Source organism: Poecilia latipinna, unplaced genomic scaffold (assembly GCF_001443285.1).
Source record: "Poecilia latipinna isolate Pla-1442-1.1 unplaced genomic scaffold, P_latipinna-1.0 Scaffold1592, whole genome shotgun sequence".
NCBI lineage: Eukaryota > Metazoa > Chordata > Actinopteri > Cyprinodontiformes > Poeciliidae > Poecilia > Poecilia latipinna.
Genome location: NW_015114208.1, coordinates 15,589 through 38,684, shown reverse-complemented (window position 1 = coordinate 38,684; position 23,096 = coordinate 15,589). Strand labels below are relative to the sequence as shown.

Below are 23,096 nucleotides of genomic sequence, written 5' to 3'. Positions count from 1 at the left end.
GGGATTTTGCTTGATGGACAAACAGTGGTGCATAATTGTGAATTGGGAGGAAAATATTACACAGTTTTCAAGTTTATGATTTTAAATAATCCGAATATTCCAGGTGTAACTTCAACCTTGGAAGGATTTTTTTCTTTTTTTTTTTTTTTTGAAGACTTCTTTTAGCATCTTGTGGTCTGCTTTCAGCATGAACTTTATTTGAACGTCTCCCTCTTGTAAACTATTTTATATAAAGTTAAATGACTAATTTAAACATATTTTTCCCAAAACAATCTTCTTTTAAATCTCACCAGACTCTCACTTCAACAGTCAGGAGCACAACGAACCAAATGTCTGAGGCCTAAGCAGAGAAACCTTCTTCAAAATGTTGAGTTATGACACCGTCTGCATTTTCTGCTTACATGACATACCTGAGAGTAATTTTAGCTGGTATAAGAAGAAATGAATGTGTCCTCATTTATTCCTCGCCAGAAATTATATATTTTTTAAATTGCACTCCACAGAAACCTTTGGAAGGGTTTTTTCTTCTGTTTTAATTGTCTATATTACTTCTTATTTTATGTCCTTATATGTTTTACCTGGGTAAACATTCATTCTTTGACTTGTCGATCAATTTGCTGCTGGTACGTCTGAATTTTGCCACTGCGGGACTGTTAGGGATTTTTCTATTCTAATCTATTGAATTATTAAAAGTAAATTTAATTTAGATAAAATGTGAAAAATCTGGACTTTTTTTTTGAGCCACTTTTAGGCCTAAAAGTTAAGATAAGATTTTTTTTAAAAACACAGCAGGATCATGTTTGTCTTATTAAGATCTGCAGCTCATCATCTCACAATTAGCCATTTGTTCTACAAGTGTGAATTAAAGGTCGGATCAAGAGTTTTTAATACAAGTTAACCTGAAAAAGTATACTGGTCAGTCGTTCCATTAAACTTTAAGGGACACGCTTTACAAATCAAGAATTTTTCAGCCGTGAATTTGATTTTTTTGTCTTACCTGTTTTCTTACAAAAATAAAAATAAAAACACTTTACTGAAGATCCTAAGTAAATTAGTCCAGCTATATTTCTAAGTGCAGTACAAGATTTAGCTCAGTTTAGTTTAAATACTGAAAACAAGAGGAAAGAGAGCAAAACTTGGACTAAAGCAAAATCAAACATCCAGCTTATCTAAAACTGACCAAAAAGTAAGAATGAAATATTGAACATTTTCAAAACCTCAGTATCCAGCAAATATCCTCACACAAGCTGAGGGCTTCTCGTTTTATTGTTCCAGTCAGATGAATGAGACAAAACATGCAAACTGTTCCCCTATTTCTGAATTGTTTGTAGCTGAATGATTGTGACTAAACCAGTGCTGTAAATAACCTTCTTCCTCAGCAAATGAGAAGGAAAAAGAAGAAGCTTTCATTGAAAAAATGTCAACTATAAACAAAGAAAAAACAAAAAAACAGAACATGTTTGCAGATGAACATCCTCAAATTTTTATACGATCTCTCGCTGTGCTTTGTTTTAGTAGCGAAATGATAAAATTCCAACAATTTTCAAAAACACAAAAAGAGGATTGGGAAATAAAGGACAATCTACAAATCAGAAGAATAACAGTCATATAATACAACTCATGTTTCTATACAGCCACAGAGAAAGACCCAGGAGTTCGCTGCAAAAACCAATGGAAAGCAAACGTGAGAGAACCCAGAAACTACGAAACAATAAGCCGTGAATCTTATCGCCGGGTTGCTGTTTATGAGCTCGTGTTCAGGACTGGCTCGCAGATTTTCCAAAGCAGCAACAAAAGGACCGTCGAGCTGTTAGAATAGGCACCGAATTTCTAACATGCCACACGTCATGAACAAAATGAATGGATAAGGGCGAACGCTCCGCTTTGCTCTCCGTCTTAATTAGCTCTGACCTTTGTGAAACGGTCCGCCCTGAGGCACTGATACGTATCTGATGTTCACTCCTGAAGCAAAGCACCAGACGGGACAAACGGCCTCTGCTGAATGCAAACCCAGCAGATTTGATCAAGTGTATTACACATTATCATCATCATCATCATCTCTGATATTAGCCTCCGGTTTTTGTTTGGATAAACAAGGAAACATGGCTGTGATAATTACCTGCACGGTTCTTCCACAGATCAGCAAGAATGTTAAATTAATCCTGAAAAAACAAAACAAAAAAAAACTCTTGCATACAAAAATACATCAGATCTAACATTTTCAAAAATAATCTGTAATCACAGATCTACACGCACATGAATGCTTCTTAGTAAATTAGAATATCCTTGAAAATGTAGTTTATTTCATATAATTTAATTCAGAAGGTGAAACTCCTTCTCATTACACTAATATATTTAAAGTGTTTATTTCTTTTAATTTTGATGGTTGTGGCTTTCGGTTTAAAAAAAAAAAAAAAAAAATCAGGAAATTTAAATATTAAATACAGTCAAGAAAAAAAAAATGTAAATACAGATATGTTACGATCACAATATAGCGAATAAAAAAACCAAAGTATCTGACTGATCATATTGCAATGTATCCAAGCGTCTTAATGGAAAGTTAGGTGGAAGGAAAAACTGTGAAAAAAAGTGCACAAGCAACTGGGATAACTTCAGCGTTGAAAGGATTGTGAAGAGTTTGGGGGAAATCATGACGAGGCATCGAGAACTTACTCTTTGTGCTGAACAACAGGCAACATCTTATCTGCTCTAAAAAGCAGGATACGCATAACCAAGTCATTACTCTTCCCCCAGCCAACCTGAGCCTCCTGAAGACCCAGGAACCTCCATATTATGGGGCACTAATTCAGCAATTCATGCAAAAGGAGCCCTGACTTTTCAGTACTGCGGGATTTCTGTCCATTTCCACCTAACTTTAATATTCTGAGGAACTGAATGTTGTAATTAGCTGTAAATTAAATCCATCAGCATTTGCAGAAATAAACACTTGAAATACAACCCTGTGCGTAATGAATAATAAGTGAATTACCGAAACAGACTCGCTGTTCAAATATATCCTAATTTACCGAGCCGACCCCCGCTGCTCTACGACAGATTAAATATCTCAGACCAACAGCTGAAATGACAACAAGTTCACTAAACAAAGTGGCTGCTATCGCGGTGCCAGCTGCATGCAGATGAGACTCTGCGCTGCAGGAAGAGAACAGTAGAGATCGTAAAGCGTGAAGCGACCGTTTTGTGTTTATTTGTGTGTGTCGGAGCGTGAACCTTCAGCCATATTGCTTCGTACGGAGAGGAAACGGCTGGATGTGCAGCTGCTGCATGCGGGGATGTCGAACGAGTTCCCAGTCTGTTCAGGCCGTCGGTCTTCGTCTCCTTCTCATTGCTCCATTCGTCCTTCTAAAATCCACCCCTGGAAAGTGCCGTTCAACGACCACACCCTCACTCCCCTCTTCTGCTGCGATGGATTTTCTGCCGCATGTGGCAGCTGTTACGATGCACTGATGACTATTAAGTTAGAAAGTATTTGCAGTTTGACAATGACAGGAGGAGCGGGGCGCGGGGAGGCGATTTCTGAAGAGGAGGGACGGATGGTGTGAAGTCACAGGCAGAAGAGGCGAGAGCCTTTGTCGCCGTCCTCGTCCTCCCCCTGCGGGATGCGGGGCAGCATGGCCGAGCGGGTCAAACCCCAAAAGCGAGGCGGAGACAAGTCCTTCTTGGTGGCCGTGAACTTCCAGCCCATGTGGGAGCCGCAGGTCCGGCACTGAGCGATGGTCCAGGCGTAGCTGAGAGGAAAGAGGGATTCAACAATAAATCATCATTTACGTGTGGCGAAATGTTCCTAGAAGACTTTTTCATTTTAAAAATCCATCCTTTTCCAAAGTGGTCTCAGTTGTACATGTTTTTATTTAAGTATAAATACTAAAAATCTCAATTGGATGAGGAAAAATGTCTGAATATATATGTTTGTTATCGTTTTTCCATCTTTATCCAGTCCTGGAATCCAGCATTAAACATGAAGTATCAGATGATCTAAGTGGTCAATAGGAAAACACACCTGAGAAGCTAAAACTTGATTAAAAGAAGAAGAAGAAAAAAAAGGTATTCTGCATAAATAACAAGATCACCTCATCAGTCCAGCCACTTATTGCTCAAAGAATAGAGTTTATAATCTCCCCAACAAAGCATTTACTAGCAAAAGCCTGGACTAGAGTTAAAACTAAACACGAAGCAGAATCAGTTTTTATGCACCAAACATCAGGAAGAAGCTTCCCGTACGCTGCATTAATGCTCCCAACAAGGCTACAGATATTTTTCATTTGATGCTGCATGTGCTTAGCCTAGTTTTTATTTTTTTTACCTTATTTTAAAATCTGTATAATCTAAATATGTTTCAGTTTGTTTTATCTTAATGTATGCTGCTGTTAACTTCAACACATAAGCACTTTTAGTTGCTTTTGCTCAAAAGGTGCGACATAAATCAGGACACGATGCCTTCATAAGAACATAATTTCACAACAAAGCTTTTCTTAACTCTAATCCCACTGACTGAATTCGCCTCAAGATCCTCCGTCCAAAGAGCTCTGTGTTTTTGGAAACCTTTACTGAGTTTTGTTTGTTCCCGTCCACCTTTCTTTTAGTTTTACACAGTGTTATTTTGACTCCTCAAAGTCTCAGTTGGATTATTTTGGTCTTAAGATCATTACAAAAGATACGTGCAGCTCTGCACGAATGAATCCCAGTCCAGAATCTAAACCATTAGATCTAATTCATTTAACTTTAAAAGTACACTCAGCAGAGTTCATCAAGAGTGAACATGAATTATTCAATAATTCAATCACACTAGGACAAAATCAAAGTCTCCATGTCTTGTAATTCCTAAACTCCCTCCTGAGACCTGCTCAAAAAAAAAAAAAAAAATGCCGCAAATTTTGAACAGACCAACACAGGCTGAGCGAAACGCAGATCATCTAAAAAGAAATGGTGAAGAAAAAAAGAGCAACAGTGACTCTGCACTGCTGCCTTTGCACAGACAAGGCAGGGTTGTTATATTTTTAAAGCAAATCAATGTTTCTGGAGTCAAAAACATTTTGTTCCTTTGCAGCAGCAGTACATTTGATCCATTTAGAAATACAACTCCGTGAAGGTTTCACAGTCTGTGCAGAGCCTCCACCTTCAAAACGGGGCTGAATCTTTGTGTTTGTAGCAGAAGATCCTGTTTAAATAAACAGGAAGCGGCACTTCTGACCAGAGCAGATATGAAGCAAAACACAAACACTGCTGAATTCATGCTGACTTCCAAACACATTTAACAAGAGTTTAAGGTCAGAGGTCAACTGAACACAGTGAGCGTTACCCTGGAAACCAGCTGTGCAGTGTGGAGGGCCTGCCGACCAGGTTCAGGTTGTTGGCTTTGTAGACAGTCAGCGTTTCGTGAACGTAACCGTGAGGGTTGACGTACGCCGCCATGGGGCCGTACAAAGACAAGCTGGTGGAGGAGAAACGGGCAACAAGTCATCAGCTGAGAAACTCATTGGAGACTTTAAAAAAAAAAAATGAAATTAAAATATAAGTGTTAATCCTGCTGTGTCTGAGTACAGCAGTTTGTTCAACAACCTCGGACTGCATGGCCATGTATGGTTAACAATCACAAAGAGCTGCTTTTAGGCATATTTTGTAAACTGTAATGGATTCAAACTTAAAGTTTTTGAGACTGAACCTGATCTTAGCCACCAGGTTCACTGAGCTCAGGACGAGTAGAGATGGTAGCGAAGCAACGGTGAAGAAAATGTGGGTTAATACCAACAGGCTAATAAAAATCGCATCATCACGTTTTCACAAATTTGAAATCAAACCTTAAAATCAACCTTTTACTCAAGTGAATCTAAAATTCAGCAGCAGCCTTAGCTGCTTTGGTAATTTACCAAAATAATATGCAAGACATGTTAAAAAGCTTTAAGTAAAAGCTTTTCTAAGCTTTTCCCTCTCTAACATGTTACCGTTTTTCTAAATTCAAAACGTTTACTGCTTGTGCACAACGTGAGTTTGATATTTAGTATCACTGATTTGGCCAAAAGGATACAGGAACCTGAAGTAGAGTTAAAATAAAATGCATTTTGAATTTAAATTTACCCTGTTATATAATCATATGTGCATATTTTGCTAACAAAATCCTAACTATAATTCAAAATGATGCAATAAAACTAGAAACATTTTTTCAATGCTGTAAATTTCAGATACTTTGATGCGACTCTTTGGATCAAATATGAGACGTTCAAGCTTTTTCTTTTTTTTCTTTTTTTTTCAAAACCATCTGCTGTCAAGATTTTCCTATGTAATACAATTATGTTTTTTTTTTCTCAGACCCCTAATTGAAAATGCATTAGCAGGACACAGTTATTATTTCTGAGAGCATCAGAGATCTCACAGCACACATAATCGCTGGTTAACTCTGATAATCTTGGTGACTAAATCACACTTTTGTCTGGAAAAACATCCACCGAGGCTCTGGACAATGTCCCGTGTCCTTGGCGTCTTTGTGTGTTGCTGCTGAACAAAGAGGTGACCCAAAACAGATCGCAGGCGGCTGGAAAATGACATTAAATAACAGAGGCTGTCGGTGTGGAGGTGCTGTGTTTACTCATGACGTAACTCTGACTCTATACAACTTCCAGCCTCGACCACAATGCGTTTGTAATGGCAGTGATTACAGAGGAGAAAGGTTTGCTTCATTCTGCTGTTTTTCATCAAATAAAACAGCCAACTTTTGTGTGAATAGATGCACAAATTGAAGTACGTTTGCACATTTTAAGTGCCTTGTAAGATTATTCATACCTCAAACTTTTGCACAGTTTGTAAAACAACAAACCACAAATCCATTTTGTAGCGATGCATTGATAACAGTGTAATAATGCAAGTCTCAAAAACCAGTAAACCGCAATTTTGTAAAGAAGACTTACTGCTGGAACCGGGAGATATTTTAAATATCCAAAAGTAAAACCACTGAAAAGGAAATAAAAGCCACACATAATAAGTAAAATAGAATATGATGTCTCTGTAATCAAAAACGTAAAACCACAATGGAAATTATCGAGCTCATTTTAATTTATCATGCAACTAATTGATTAATTGCTTTTTGTGATGAGCTTAGAGTCAAATGTTTCTCAGCCTACAACAGATTTTCTTCAATGAACAAAAATGATCACATCAACCACAGCATTATGCTGCCTCCACCATGTTTTACTGTGGGGACGGTGTGTCCAGCTGAGTCCAGGATGATGTGCGTTACTGGTTTCCAGCACGTATGGCCTTAATGTCACTCCAACATCAACGCCAGCTTTGTGGAGTGAAAGGCCAATAGATGTCATGTTGACAGATTTTCCACCCGAGCTGTGGATCTCCGCAGCTCTTCCAGAGTTACTAGAAGAGCTGCGGGCCACTTCGCTGCTTTTCATATCTAATCCTCCTCGTCTGGCTGGTCAGTTTAACCAGATTACCGTGTTTTGGTAAATTTGCCTTCGTTCTGGACTTTTTTGAGTGTCTTTTGGATACAGCAGACATCGAAGATTTTCAAAGTGAAACTTCTTCGCAACTTCAGGGAAACTGAAGAAATCATTTTCTAACTGACCTAAAACAAGAAACGTTTGGTCTGATTTAACTTCAGACAATAAGAAAAAAAAAAGCAGCATGTGTCTTTTTATTCAGTGTGTGTAAACCTCTGGTTTCAACTGTGTAGATTTCATTCAAAGCATTTAGTATCTCATTTTAATCTCTTGACTCCTTTATGCACCCGGGGGTTGCATTTCGGTCCTCATTTTTATGTATTTCTCAATCAGAAATCCATTAAAATGATCATTTTGATATTTAACTTCTGAAAGAAGTCACAGCAAAATAAATCCTCACCTGAAGATCTCGTTCTTTGTCGTAATTTCTGTGTCTTGACACTGCTTGCAGCACAGCGACGTACACTGAAGAGGAGACGTAACGCCGAGTTAACAGGTGATGTGCGTCAAACGTTAACTCTGATGAACAAAGCTGTAAAATTCAATCTTAAACCTCCAGGCTTGAAAAAGAGAAATTCAGGTGAAAACAAGTTTGTTAAAAAAAAAAACCTGAACACATCCACCTTACAAGTAAAAAGAGCTGTCCTCTATTTAAAATATGTTGAAAGGGTTACTTTTCCTTTTTCATTTCAAATTATTTGTCCTAGATATTGGTATTTATCAGCCAGATATCAACATAAAATTGTGTCTTTGTACAACAGCTTAATGCTAATAATATAAAAACTATGTTTCAAAAAGGATATGACCTTATTGGTGTTTTATGAAGCCAATCACAAACCTTCACTATGACAGGAATGTGTAAATGTGGAGGCGACTGAGTTTATGAGAGGTAACTTTCCCTCAAACTATACCTGCAAAATGTTCTGCACAGAGCTGATAAATTACCGAAATGAATCATGCAGAACATTTGAATGTTTGCACCAACATGGAGGAACTTATAGACATTCCTGTCCCAACTCGCCCTGACACACACACACAGGGTTAAAACATACAGAATAACCAGGATGACAAACACCAGACTGCCTTGTTATGTGCAACGTAATCATGTGAAGAAAGCCTGGAGTGACGTATTCAGAAAAAAAGCTTCTTCGACAGTGTGTTCACCTTTCACCCCAAACACAAAAGGCATCCCCTCTGCCATGTTTTCCAGCTGTTAAAATCAAATCAACCAACATTTACTTTTGTTTCGCAGTAAATCAACTCTTCTGGAATGAATCTCTGCAGCGACAAATTGTCTGCCAGCTGAATCCAGGTCCGGTTAAAGACACCAGAGAGAAACGCAGGCGAGCCCTGGAACTGGATCCCATCACAACACGAGGAAAACGACGTCGCAGCAGAGGGACGCGGCGGCCTTCGCTTACCCGGTCCATGATGTCCAGCTCGCAGCGGAGTCTCTGGATGGCGCTGCCGATCTTGAGCAGCTGGAGCCGCAGAGCGTCGTCTATGGGGAGGCAGGCAGCCACCCTGTAGGAGAAGTCTGACACAAACCAGACAGGAGAAGAGGAGATGGGTTAAATAAACAGGAGGGAGCAAAACGAGCACAAACAAGAGCCAAACACGCACGGACGTGCATGATGGATGAGCGGTGAGCCGGAGAGTGGCTGACCTACGACGTTTGTTGGGAGTGAGTCATCCTTCAGGTTCTCGTCCCATTCGTGGAGCTGCTTCTTCACTCGGTTCATGAGCGACTCCTGCGAGGTCGAGCCACGGGAACAAAGGTTTACATTCAGTCCTGCGAGATGTTCTCTAGTGACTAATGGGCCGCGCTGTATAAGCGGACTGCAGCACTCACAGAGTCGTAGAGGGAGTAGACCCAGGGAGGCCATGGAGTCAGGTTGGCACAGTGAAACTTCCTCTGGAAACAGAAACGAATCCACCACTGGTGAACTGAATTCATTCAAGTATTTTTTTTTCCAGTTGTCAATATTTCACAACGCTGTTGAACAGATGTTCAGAATTTCTTTTACTTGTAAAAAAAAAAACAAAACCTGAAAAGTATTGTTTGCTTTTAGGGCCGGACAATAAGCAAATAATATGTATCACAACGGACATGTTATCAATAACAACAGATAATACGTCTGATAGGACGTTCATTAATTTCACTGAACTCTGAGCCAGAACCGCACAGCATTCTGGGGGATGTAGGCAGAGGAAAGACTTTAGCTGCTCAGCTTCTCACGGCTGGCTAAACAAAGTTAGTGGCATCGACTAAAACTCACTCACTCATTCTTTGGTTACCTAGCAACAACCTGCCCAGTAACTTGTGGTTACCTAGCAACAACCTGCTCAGTTACTTGTGGTTACCTAGCAACAACTTGTTGAGTAACTTGCACAGCAGCACTTTAAGGTTTCACTACCATACTTCATAACTGCTTAAAAATAAAACATAAAAAAACAATGTAGAGTAAAAACTGTGGATTAAACAGGAAGTTTCACATCACTTCTTCTGAAATGTAAAATATCTGAAATCGTCAGTATTTCAGATATTTTATATTAAACTCCAGTTATTCTGTTGTCCAAACTATGAGAGAGACTGAAAGAAAAAAAGCTGTGCATCTTCAGTTTTTAATTTAACTCTGCTGGTTCTGGTATGAAGTGAGGCACACACATATTCATCTGTTCAAGGAGAAGCGTCTGACCTGCTGGCTCAACCAGCGCTGGGCCTGTTTGCAGCTCTGAGCTCTGAGTTTGGAGGAGGGGGTCGAGTGGAGCCTGGAAAGGGGCGCCAGCTGCACGGCAGAGAGCGGGTCCGGGAGGATCCGTTCGGGCAGGATCTGCACTTTGGCCTGTCTGATTCTGAGAGACACAGAAGGAAGGAGACGAATCGCAGCACAAACATGTGATGTCTTGAGTAAATGTTAGGAAGTGTGTGACAGGAAGTATGTAAAAAGTGAGAGCCGCCGCAACAAGAAGGCCAGCAAAGAGCAATAAAACTTATGTAACTGGTGCAAAGTAAATTTAATACAGATCAAACAAATGTTTCTTCTCAGGAGAACTTAAAGCACAAGATAAAAAGGTTAATTTAAGTGAGCAATAGTTTAAGGGCTCTAATTTCTGGAGGTATCGCTATAATAGGATGTCATAACAAGATTATGGCCGACAATTTATGTGTATTATATAATCGTAAGTAAAACGATGGAGATGTGTCTTAATAAGAGCTTGCTTATATTGAAAGAAAATCTCAATGATTTCCTGGGCAGAGGAGGATGGTAGTTAAAATGATGGATTTCATGGGTCCAGCAGTGACGTAAGAAGCCTTAATTCAGTAGCACTTCCTTGGTTCATAAACAAACAACCCCTCATTACAAATGGGGTCAACAGAAAATACGTTAATTGCATAAAAAGTATAATATATTAATTCTTTACCAACCAACTATGTGCTTATTTACCCAAGTTAAAAGGATTAAAATGTATAAATTAAAGACAAAGCCTTGAAAAAGGAAAATATGTTATTTCAGACTAGATTAACGCCAACATGTCGTAGCTTCTCCAAGATCTCCATTATGTCATTCAAAGCAAACTAATAAATTACTGAAGAAAACACACACAAAAAAATTTCACTAAATTTTGTCCAACTGCAATCAACAGGAGCACCAAATAATTTGATTAAAACTTGAATATCATCAATTCACATAAAAAGAGAGTAAGCTAATGCTAGCCTTAGCTTTCAGGAAGCTGCTCTGCAAAACATGCATAAATGCATATATTTATTGAAGTGTGTGCAAGTCTATTTTTTTAAACAGTAAAACATTACTGCACTCTCTGCACTCCTGCAGAATTTCCTCATGTTGGATTTAATATGTAGGGGTAAGACTGCCCTCTAGCTGTGAACTTCTAGAGTCAATTAAATCAAGATTCAGAAAAGTTAAAAGCTATATTGTTTTATTACTGAGGTAATAGTTTTAAGATGCTTAATATTAAGTTTTCATGCTGGATTTAGGGTTTTCAGTGTCTGCTCAGGGACTTCTTAGCATGTGGATTAACAAGAAACTGAACTGTCTCCCTTCTATCTAGTCTCAGTAATTTGATAACTCCTGAACATTTACAACTTGTCCATGAATACACAAAGTAGATCCTGTTATCTCTACTGAGCTGAGAAGTGAAAAGAAGTATTCAGTCCCCCGACCTTTGTTTTCTCACTTCATGGGACCAAATAAACTTACCCGTCTGCTTGAGTTCTGATCTCATGGACCTTAAATCTCTGCCTGCCAACAGCTTTCACTTTCACTGTTTCAATGCCGTACTCCTGCTCCTCTCGGTATGCATATATTTCAGCCGTTGTTCCAAACTCAGCCTCCGGTTCGCCCGCATCACTGCAAACACATGCAGAAGCTCTGAACTACCGGTGACCCAGAACAACTTAAAAGATTACAGCAACATCTAGCTCCTCTGACTGAGAAGATAACATATGGGATATAGGAATTTTATATTTCTGTGTTGTACCTGTGCGCGAGCACGGCGAAGGTTCGGTCTTTCTGGATGACGCTGCGCATCATGCTGACCTCCTGCGGCCTAAAGAGCTGCAGGGGCAGCGTCTGACCCGGTACCAGCATCACGGCTGTGTGAGGCAGCACAGGGATGGTCTGGCAGCTGTCGTCATCGTGCACCGTGCGGCCGTGAAACTCCTCCATGTCTGAACCCAGGTACTGCAATCAAAACAACAAAGGTATTGTTAAAAAACAAGACAACAGGTGAATATAATGTAGGTGGAAAAGCAGGAACTAGTCAGTAGCAGATTAATATTTAGAAAGTTAAAAAGGCTTTTTTCATCAAGATTTGTATTCCTAGGACAGATGATTTAGAAAATACACTGCCTTTCAACAGGTATGTTTACACCTTGAACATTTTTATACCATCATGTCACAAGGAAACTACAAAGAAACTCCACAATTCACGTAGGTGTTCAGTGAAGGCCTCAGAGGAATGTGAGAGGACATCAGTGAATACGTCACCGCATGAGACATAGTGGTGGCAACATCATGCTTTGGGGATGATTTTCTTCAGCAAAAGCTTTGTGAAATTGTTAAGAGATTTCCTGAAGTAAAACCAGTTAGAGGCTGTAAAAAAAACACTTATCTCTGAGGTGCAGGTTCACACTCCAAAAGGCTGAGTTGGTATGATCATTTTTTTGCAAAGCAAAAGTGGCACAAATAGGAAAAGAAACATAATTAATCCAGGGGAAGAAAGGAATTAGTGAAATGTCGAATGTGGAAAGGAAGTAAGTCCAAGCTGGACAAATAAAATGATTCCTTAAACGTAAAACTTTCCACAAATTTTCAGATATCTTAAGCTTATTGATAGTTAGCAGTGTTGTTATTTTGGATATTTAAAATCTCAATTCTGGGAAGCATTAACGCTGATTTCTTACTGCTGATATTGTAGAAAAGAACAGCGATGTGTTCACATTTTATAAAAGGTTGTTACAACAAATTGCTCACAGCATGAGATGTGGGAAGACTGGGGTCAAAGGTGATGGTGCTGGGTTTTTCCGCCTCGTCACTGTCTCGATCCTCAGTCTCCATGTCATCTTCCTCCTCTTCTTCCTCGTTGTCTGTTGTGGCACAAGTTAGTGAAGACATAGAGAGACGGGTTAGCGCTCCTTCTGCATCCCAACACAACCGCAGCCGCTAAAAACACTCTACTGGAGCCAAACGGGCTGCTTTACAAATGCCAACAAAGACAGAAAGCGAAAGCTTCGGGATCAAAGATGGACCAGAGCGGCTTTGAAACCTGAGGAGTGGCCTTTGTTGCGGGTGTCTCCGCGGCTGTCAGGAAGAGGACACGGACTGTCCCCTCCTGACACCGTGAGACATGTCTCTGCTGCTGTCTGTTACCTGGTAACAGCTGCAGATGGTTCCCCATGTTGTCAACGTTGTCTCCTCCGCCTCCCTCGTCAGCCATATCTCTGTGTTTACAATGCCAGTTCTTCTTCTATGGCGTCTTCTCTGTGCGGGGCCCAGATGAAGGCAAGAGCGCCACCGTGCGGTTTGAGAAAAATGAAAACATTTCCGCCAAAATCTCTTAATTTTTTTTTTATTAATCTGTGAAATTTTCTAGAAAATTGTTTTTGAGCTTTAGGCTCCAAAACTAAAAAATAAAGGAAATTTCTCAGTTTAAAATTTACTGCAGACTTCAGAAAACAGTTTTGACCCACAACTGCAGATAATATGGTACCCCAAAACTACTGACTGGAAAATTCACACTGGACCTCAAGCAGTATGGACTCTACAACTCTGGGACCTTCCTTTGTAAGTGAAATACAAACTTTAAAAGCAGGACTCTGCTCAGCATACTTTTAACCCTAAGGAGGATTTCCTCAAAACATAGTAGCTCTTGATACGTTAACTTCAATCAACTCCATGTAAAACAGGCTCCAATTGAATGGATTTTGTTCGAAAATATTGTCAAGGTCGCAGTCATTGCTGAACCTTTACGCACTCAGGTTTACCGTCTTTATGGAAGGGAGTCATCAATGCCTATGAACTCCTAGTCATATCAAATGATTGTCCTGACCCAAACAGACCATTTTAGAGGCCCAGGAAACCTTGAGTGTTTGTTCTGCTACACCTTGTTACTTCAGTATATTGTTTTTACAATAAAGTTGCAATATTTCACTTTGTAATAAATGTTTTTACCTTCTAATCTAATTTGGAGCTGTACCTACACTATTTTTCATACATCTCCAGTCAAGCTTTCACACCCCCTCAAGAGGGCTAACTTAAGTGCCATGATTTCTTTGAAGCTAAATATTGACACAATAAAAGAGGCTGAACTGTTTGGAAACTTAACAGTGTTAATTTATTGTTCAATACACCACATGACAGTTTGGAAAACAAGTTGTATTATGGTCCATGAACAACGCAGCTGCACTTCTGATATCCTTCCAGTATCTTTGCCTTCCTCCAGTTACGCATCCACAGCTTGGCCCGGTGGAAGTTGTCCTCCGATGGAACGTCAGGACTTGGCCACAATTTCAGTAGATGCGCGAAGTGATCCACTCCCTGGATGAATGGGTCTATAGATCTGGAGAACCTCAAATGGATCACAGCTGGCAGCGATGAGGGCTTACTTTGACCTCTGCCTCATCTTTCTCCTTTTACGCTTCAGCCTGTTGTAAATAAAGCAGCAGCTTTGAGGAAAATGTCCAGTCAAAATAAATTTATTGATTGTGCTTTTTTGCTCACTCTGAATCTCTAGAACATTTATGAACAATAAAAATGTTCATAAAGCAAGAACTTCGGTGAAATTTTTTTTAATCTACTTAGCTACTGTAAAGAAACCTCATTACGTGAACAAATTTTCTGTGGCTCAACTAGCTCAGGGATCACCAATTGTAATAATTCACCAATATAAACTGCCTCAAGCAAGTAAAAATCTAAGTGGAAACAAGAAGCAATACCAAACCAAAGTGACAAGAAACAAAACAGCAATATGTGAATGGTATGTAGGTGTATAAAATGGTCACTTTTTAAAAACAAGTGTCCCATTAGTCTGTTCTGGATAGTCGTGATCCCTAAAGTTAAATTTGTATTTAAATGATCAAATTGTCTTGGCACATCAATACTTTTCACTTCCTAAAAATTGTTTAAAATGAGCCACTAATAAAATACTCTAATTTGTGTTCAGTAACGGTTGTACAGAAAGTCCTAGCTGGGCTTGTTAGATTTCTGATTGCAGTACTGGCTGCTCAAATGCTACCCATTTGCTTTTAGTCTTCCTAGGAAAATTTACCTGCAGGGTTTACTTTGATAAAACATTGATGCATAATGAGCTTTTCATGCTACAATAACCTCAATTGCTGTTTCTTTTATATACAAAAGTATAGACTAAAATTTTAGGCTGAATAAAAGATTCAAGTAATTAGTATCAATTCCAACCATCATAATGTTTTGAACATTTCCTTTTAAGTTTTATACTAATCATTTAAAAGATGTTGAAATTATTCCATGATGTGATCAAGTGTTTGTCAACTTTCAATGTGCTTTGATGCAATTTGAGTAACTTCAGTTGCAGAATAAAATATTAAAAATTCCCTGATTTTGTTCATTTGTAACATGCATGTGGTGTTTTTATTTGAATTTTTAAATGTCATCTCAAATTAAATGTAGATAAAATAGACTGCACGTGCTCAGCTTTAGCTACCACAGCAAGCTAACCCCATAGAAATAAACCCTACACCGAGATATATATATATAAAAAACTAAAAATCACGGTGGAGTAGGCATGCAGTGGGCGCTTACCTGCGCATACGCTTCTTCCTCCACTAGAAGAGAAAAAAAAACCGTTTACGTTTGAAACATTTTACATTTTAACGGCAGCTTGAAAAGGATGACGTTGTGCTTCTAATAAAATATTAAAAATTTAAAGTCTCTCTATTGCAACACAAAAAACAAAAACACATGGCATCAATGGAGTAACTCGTATGGTTTCGCTAACGGTAGCACGGAAAGTAGCACAGGCCTTCTTTCAAATAAATATCCGTTGGGTGGAATTACTTAACTTTGAACCATTACAGGTAAATAACTATCACACATTAGGCATAATTAAGGTTAAATTATCCTATTTGTCTACTGGGCATGAATAAGAAGCGAGGGAAGCCAAGCTAAGATACAAGCTAGCAGCATAGCAACGCGAAAAGAAACAAGCATCTAAAATACATAAATTGAATTCCTTATCTTACCTTGGCTCTCATCGTGTGGAGATTTTTCTGTAAAAATGACACAATTAACTGGTTAGCAACTGCAGATGGTTTGTAAATATCAAAGATTAACTTGGATTTCGTTCGCGGTGAAACGGCCCACCATACCTCAAAGCGAGAAGAGCAACGGAAAGAGGATGTGACGACGAAGGGGCGCGACTTTTATAAACCTATGACGTCACATCAGACTGGCGCAGGGCGCATAGGGAAATGTAGGGTTTGTCCAATAAAATTCAGTGCCTACATCCTTCGGAGGCCGCACTTTAAGTGTGATTAGTCAAAGCGATACAACGAAGGCTCCTTTAAATGCGGCCCACAAAGTTCGTCAAAGTTTTCCCCAGATTTGAAGGACGAATAGTGTATCCTTCGCTGCCCATCGTATCCCAGGATTCATTGCGGGACAAACGGGAGCTTTTTGGCGGATGAAGTATGAGCGGGAAAGGAGAGTACTATAGTTTTAGTATTAAGTACATCAAAATCTGGCGGCTCAGAAATTAAAAGCAGAACTCGGTTTCTGTTGTTTGGCTTTTATAATGTGTATAAACATTTGTACTATAACTTTTCTTATAAAATATTTTATTTATTAAAACGGTTAAATAATTTAATTTAAAAAACTCAGCTCCGGTTGCTAGGCGACAAAACATACAGAGAAAATCTAAAGGTTATCTTAGACTGCTCAATTTCACATTGCTATGATTTTACTAATTAAAGGAATGATAAGACTTTGATCATAAATTACTGTCACTTTATAGACAAAAATGTATTAATAACTTAAGAAACACTCAAATTTCCCATTAACATTTATTTAGAAATAGATGTCTTTATTTAGAAATAAAAACGTTAAATAAAATGATTTTATTTAGAAATAAAAACTTATTTCTAAATCCTTCCTTTTTAAAGAAAAACAATATCCAAATATCTTTCTTTTCCATTCTCTCTAAAAGTAAAGCAAATTTATTACAAAATTGCTGAATGATTTCTTCTTGAAAATATTTTTTTCAAACAAAATCATGTTAACTTGTAAAGATTTATCTCACTCTGTATTTTAATGTTTTTTATTTTCTATTCAGTTATAAAAGTTAAATTGATCGTGGTTGTAAAGTGCACCTTGTTTGTTCGGAATCTTAATGTTTACAGGTTTAGATATGCTATATATCCGAGATATATATACAGGTAAATCACATCCAGGTAAAGTGATTTTCTCTTACAAGCTTTTAGGAATTACCTATTAACTTAAGCAAGTTTCATGGATCATTTCTGTAAGTGAATGTCTGGTGGTGAAATTTATACATTTTCTAGAGTATATCAACTGGTATAACACATAGAATACATTAAAATGAATATTTTTTCATTAATTTTATCTTACAAACTTTGTTTCCATGCTCAAAGGGAGATTAAATACTCTGAAAACTGTATTTGAAGAAATTGCCTGTTATTCAAACATTTCGTGTTGCAAAGTGCTCAACAGTCTTCAGCATCATTTCCTAACCTGTATAAAAATATAATTCTTTATTATACAACCTGAGGGTGAACAAAACAAAGAAAACCAGATGTGTATGAAAACATTTTATTCCATTTCATAGGTGTAAAGTTACTTGCCCAGTGGTTGAGCTTGAAAAAGCAGCATTGTGGTTTTCTCCCAACGCATTTCATTGTGGGCAAATATGAACCAACACTTCTCTCAGACCTCAAAACGGTAACTGACATGAAATGATCGTACAGCTCTGTCTCGACTGAAGACTCGTCTTCAGACAAGTTTTCCAAAACTTTAAAACAGCTTTAGTCTCCATGATTCATAAGACTAAAGTGTGTTACAGGTGTAAATGGTAGAAAAGTTCTCAGTTTTTAAACTAGATCACAAAGTATAGATGTTTATTTTCACCATAAAAAGGGGAATGGCAGTAAATGTAGCAGATTGTTCCCTAAAGTCAGGTTTGTTTCCACTTCCTTTCCTTGTACACCTAAAATATTCTCTGTTCAGCTTTTTTAAAATCTAGGGATTAAAACATCGACGTTTCAAAGAAAAATCTGGCCATAATAAAAATATAAATGTTTATTTTAATATATAATCCTTTACTGCATAATATTGGCAAGGAAAATAATTTGGGTTGACTCCAGTTTTCGATGTTTTAAACACGTTTGTGAACTAGAAACAAGTGGAGATGCATTACAATTACTTTGCTGCAAAAAGCAACCAAAATAAGCTTATTTTCTAACTAATAAATCAAAAGGAAATTCTATGCAAAGCTCAAAAACTTAAGTCTTAATCACGTTTAAAACTCAGTTTGGTGATTTTCATACAAAAAGAAAAAGGCAAAACTGCATGAAAAAAAACGTCTGATGCACATAGAGGGAAAAAAAAAATGACATGCTCATTTTCCCTCCATTCCTTGACCAAGTTAGGGAAGAAAAGGAAACATTTCTCCAGTGATTCTATCAATTAATAAAGCAAAGGGTTAAGCCAAATATTGATCAAATGCAGGTATTTCTAAATAAACCTGTCAGGTTAATTTGCTTAATTGGCAGAGAGCTCCGGAAAACTTGTCATGTTTTGTCTCCCTTGTCTTTGGGGTCTTGCATGTGTGGAAAGGCAGTTTTGTTTATTCTGGTGCTTCTGTGTCCTCAGTCGGCTGTCCAGTTGCGTTTTCTGCCGTCTTTGACGCCTGGAGGACACGGGAGGGTTAAAGTTATATGGAAACTGAAACTAGTTATCTTCAGCTGAAAGTAGCAAAAAGCAACACGGTGCCAGAATTTACTGCACATCACTCCAGATGTTACCTTCTTTTTCTTCTTCTTCTGTGTTTTACGGCTTGCAGAGCTCTGTAGTAAAGCCTTGAGAAGGGAGGAGAAATTCAGGATGCATAATGTCGATTTATGAGAAGTTGAAACTTTTATGACTCATTTCAGACTCACCTTTAGCTCTGGATCCTGAACTTCGTGCTCCGACTTGTAGAGCTCCGGATCGAAGTGTCCATTTGTGATTCTATGAGGCCCGTTGGCCATCAGCAGCACTGTGAACTTGAACTGGGCAACAAACTCTCCTGGAGGGAAAAAAAAAAATAATAGTAGAGGTAGTAAAGATTTGTCTTAATAAATTCAAATATTGTTAAAATAGGAATTTATTTAAGAGGGAAAACATGTAAAGGTTCTTTACACACTAAGTGATTGTATTCATGTTGATTAAAGCTTAAAGCTGAAGCAAATCCCCCAACTTTAATTTCTCTGAAAATTTGGACTTCAACCAAGATCAATAAGTTCTATTTCTATGCAAAAATATAATGTTAAGAACTACACAATCATGGAGAAGACTGGCTGCTCGTATTAATGGAAAGTTGAGTGGAGGGAAAAACAGCCTGGTAGAGTAAGGCGCTGAAGCAACAGAGATAACTGAAGAAAATCAGACACAGCAAACCAACAATGAAGACAACCTGAAGGCTGCAATTAAAGCAGCCACAAGCCAATTTCTCTCCAAGTCACGCTGCTTTGATCAAGTATTTCAAGCATTGAATACACTTTAGTCATTCTTTGGCTGACATTTTCATTGGTCTTATGCATTAGTCTGATTTTCTGAGAAACACAATGTTGGGTTTTCATTAGCTGTAAGCTATAACAATTAAAATTAGCAGAATAAAACACTTAAAAAAGCGTTTGATTCTGTGTGATATCAATCTATGAAATTAACATTGTGATTTTGTAATTTTCTAGGACGTAACTACACCTAACAGAAGGCAAGATACTCACCCTCCTTCTCATGCAGCACACTGAAGGGTTGCAGCAGCTCATGTTTGGCACACTCGACCACCCCGAGACGAGCTTTAGCCTCATCCTCAAAAGCCCTGATTAAAGAATTGATGGTGTTTATTAACCTGCTGCACATGTAGCACTTCAGACGGGAGGTAAAGGTGACATGTTGCCTCCTGACCTTAGTGTGAAGGGCATGGCATCAAAGCGTCGCTCCACTTCACTGAAGAACGTACGAGAAGTCTTCATTTTCAAGCCGTACTGTTTGTTGGGGTCCCGCTTATAGATGGTTGTCCTCAGACCTGAGTCTCTGGCCTGAAGATAAACCAGACGTGGAGTTTAACTTTCCATATTGGCTTTAGTGTGAATAAGAGGGGGTAAAAAAAAAAAAAAAAAAAAAATCCCGAGCCTGAAACTTATAGTGGTAATAGTGTTGCTATTGCCACAGTTTAATAAAAAGTGTCTTTGAATAATGCATACAATTGCTTCTAACAATACAATTAACAATTACAATTAGCTAAACACTCAAACTTAAATAAGACTTCAGTACATTTCAACGCAAAACAAAATGTAAAATGTCTGTGCCCTAAAGGTTTGTCTTACAGGCAAAAATCCCTCAATATTAAATAAGAGTCCTTTCAGTCAATGTTTTTGCAAGTAATTTAGAACATGCAACATTACCAACTAAATCAGTTTCTCAACCTTTTTCGGGCCAGCACCCCCATCCCATATCCAGCCCCCCCCCCAAAGGATTTGTAGGCTACTTTGCACTGACTATTATTTTATTATTAATATTACTATCACTATTGTAGATGTTTTGATTTTTATGCTTGTTTCTGTATTTATCATCAAGATCATTTCCCAGAGAACAAAAAAGCCATGGGAATAGAAATTATTTTCACAGATGTCTAAGAAAAATGCAATGAACATTCAAGTTAAAATCTGTAGGCCTAACAGCAGCCAATCAGAGTGGAAAATATATTCTTGTTCTGTGCCATTTTCTAGTTGTTAATCCACAAAATGACCAGATCAAAGATGTACAACAATGCCAGTTTAAACTTTGATCTATTTGCAAAACGACTGAGCTCTGCAACATTAAAACACAGAACTGTAACTACATTAATCATAGCTCTTCTTCTCTTCAGTGTTTCTGTCGGTTTCTGGTGGCGCAGCTGTGCTGCCTTCAGGAGAATGGGACATCAGAGTATCATCCATAAAATTTCACCCACATGGCATTTATTGTGCAAACCAGAGCTTTCAGTGGAAAAACAAAAGTTCCTTTTAATGCCATAGAAATATGAGACAGAAACATGGATTATATCTTCATATAGACCTGTCTATTGATTTATAGATTAATAGTTTTACTGGACAGAAATTCACTACCCTCTGTTGTGAAAATTAACATGTTTACATATTGTCCTTGTGATATGTTTAATAATAATAAAAAGTGTGACAGTGAGTAGGCCTGTCACAATAATCAAATCAATTAATCGCATGATAAATTGAAACAAACTCAATCATTTCTAATTTCATGATTTATCATTTTATCTGGATGATAAAAGTCTTCAGTCTGGAGTTTTGGTCTCAACTATACCATTTTTTGAAGGATAATTTTGTTTCCTGAGACTTCATAATTCATTTTATTAGTCGTTTCTCTTTTGTTTATTTATTTTGGATATTTAAAATGTCTTCCAGTTCCAGTGTTAAATGTTCATTGGAATTTAAAGCTTATTGATATTTGAGAATGTGTTCCTGCATTATTACCATTATATTACTGGCAAATTCTCTCAAAACAATATCATCGTTTATCATGATAACTTCTGGGACGATTAATCGTCCAGAAACATTAGTTATGGTGACAGGCCTAACAGTGAGGAGCAGAGACAACTTACCTTCCCTTCTCCAGTGCTGACCAAAACATCGACAGCGTAAACTTCATGTACCTCAAACTCTGCCTTCTCGTGGTCCTTTCTGGAGAATACAATCAGAAAAGAAGAAATATTTGAAGATCTTATCCGTTGCTTTAATAATCTTTGTGAACGTTTTCAGAATAAACGACGACGACGGTACCTTTGCTGGTCTGTCGGGTTCTGAATGATTGTTTTCTCTCCGTCTATCACATGCTGCTTTAACTGATGAGACAGCATACCTTAAAAACCACAAAATCAAAAGCAGTGAATAATGCTGAACATTGTGGAATGAAATATAGTGCCATGGAAACATCATCTGACAGCTTATGAATGCATAACCATTATCCCATTACATGACGACGCAGACACCCACCCTCAATAGGAGAGCATTTAAACGAATGTGCGATCTTGTTCCAGGCTTCCGTCACTTGAGTGTTCTGAGAAAGAAAATCGAAATCAGACATTTTATAACAAAATCTGCATTTTCTCTTTACGATTTTTACGTTTGAGGCCGTTTTTGATCTGTTGCGTTAACTAATCAGCTCTGAATAGTTTAAAAAGCAAAAAAAAAGGCAGCAGAAAACCCGAGATTAAGATTAAGACGTACATAAACCTTATGTTTCACAGAATTCTTTTTTTTTTAGCCACACGATTGTTTTACCTGGTTGCCGGGTTTGACGAGGCGTAGCGCCGCTTCTGCGCACAGATGAGCCGCTTTGATGACGTCAGCTTTTCGGCCTGTGATGGGGTTCTCCTGCGGCGACAGAACCGATCCGCAACAATGAACCAGAGGACGCAGAAACATGACTAAAAACAGGATTTTGTTTTTAAAAAGCTCTCACCTTACTGGCTCCAACAATAAAGCTGTGAGCGACGTTTGCGATGAAGCCGTCAACGTGAACCCCAAGATCTCTAAACAAAAAAAAAAAAAAACAAGGAGGGTGAAGATTTAGAGCTGAAGTTTAGCTGCCATTTTTATTTCACTATGAATCCTCTTTTTGGAAGTCTAACAGCTGGAGTATTGTAATAGATACGATTCTGCCAATGACAAGGGGGTATATTCAGTAACCAACATACTGAATAAAACAATTCCTTATGAATGCTAAAGACATGATTAGAAACCAAAATGCACCAATCAGACTGCAATTTACAGGCCAAATACTGAAAAATATTTGATTTCTTTATCCACTAAATGCATAAACATGACGTTTGGACTTAAAAAAA

At 38.1% G+C, this 23,096-nt stretch overlaps 2 protein-coding genes and 1 long non-coding RNA gene across 3 annotated transcripts in view; all 3 read right to left on the bottom strand.

Moving 5' to 3' along the window:
- Positions 1–1,248: 1,248 nt before the first annotated feature.
- crbn (cereblon) lies at positions 1,249–13,465 on the bottom strand. The gene is made up of 11 exons (XM_015059043.1): positions 13,358–13,465; positions 12,962–13,074; positions 11,967–12,169; positions 11,687–11,836; positions 10,163–10,319; positions 9,316–9,378; positions 9,130–9,214; positions 8,885–9,000; positions 7,864–7,928; positions 5,318–5,449; positions 1,249–3,746 (listed from the first exon to the last, which is right to left on the bottom strand). Exons 1-11 carry the CDS (start codon positions 13,422–13,424, stop codon positions 3,563–3,565), a joined length of 1,335 nt encoding a protein of 444 aa, XP_014914529.1. The 5' UTR covers positions 13,425–13,465; the 3' UTR covers positions 1,249–3,562.
- Positions 13,466–14,296: 831 nt separating this feature from the next.
- Positions 14,297–16,394, bottom strand: LOC106963881 (uncharacterized). The gene is made up of 4 exons (XR_001428275.1): positions 16,330–16,394; positions 16,204–16,230; positions 15,764–15,786; positions 14,297–14,631 (listed from the first exon to the last, which is right to left on the bottom strand). It is a non-coding gene; the product is annotated as an uncharacterized LOC106963881 (long non-coding RNA).
- A 1,378-nt stretch (positions 16,395–17,772) lies between these two features.
- The window catches only part of LOC106963880 (proliferation-associated protein 2G4), a 15,041-nt gene continuing 9,717 nt past the window's right edge, over positions 17,773–23,096 (bottom strand). The window contains exons 4-13 of the mRNA XM_015059044.1: positions 22,715–22,784; positions 22,534–22,626; positions 22,246–22,309; positions 22,033–22,111; positions 21,855–21,933; positions 20,144–20,277; positions 19,963–20,057; positions 19,135–19,262; positions 19,000–19,053; positions 17,773–18,884 (exon numbers count right to left, since the gene is read on the bottom strand). Coding sequence (XP_014914530.1) covers positions 18,822–18,884; positions 19,000–19,053; positions 19,135–19,262; positions 19,963–20,057; positions 20,144–20,277; positions 21,855–21,933; positions 22,033–22,111; positions 22,246–22,309; positions 22,534–22,626; positions 22,715–22,784 — 859 coding nt within the window. The 3' untranslated portion in view covers positions 17,773–18,821. The remainder of the gene's footprint in view (positions 18,885–18,999; positions 19,054–19,134; positions 19,263–19,962; positions 20,058–20,143; positions 20,278–21,854; positions 21,934–22,032; positions 22,112–22,245; positions 22,310–22,533; positions 22,627–22,714; positions 22,785–23,096) is intronic.

What these genes read in the sequence shown, in the direction of transcription:
- crbn (XM_015059043.1), bottom strand. Translation starts at nt 13,424, where the DNA reads ATGGCTGACGAGGGAGGCGGAGGAGACAACGTTGACAACATGGGGAAC. An exon ending in GTCTTCCCACATCTCATGCT is followed by an intron (nt 12,170 to 12,961) that starts GTGAGCAATTTG and finishes TTTTGATTGCAG; the next exon opens with TACCTGGGTTCAGACATGGA. An exon ending in TTCGCCGTGCTCGCGCACAG is followed by an intron (nt 11,837 to 11,966) that starts GTACAACACAGA and finishes ATGTGTTTGCAG; the next exon opens with TGATGCGGGCGAACCGGAGG.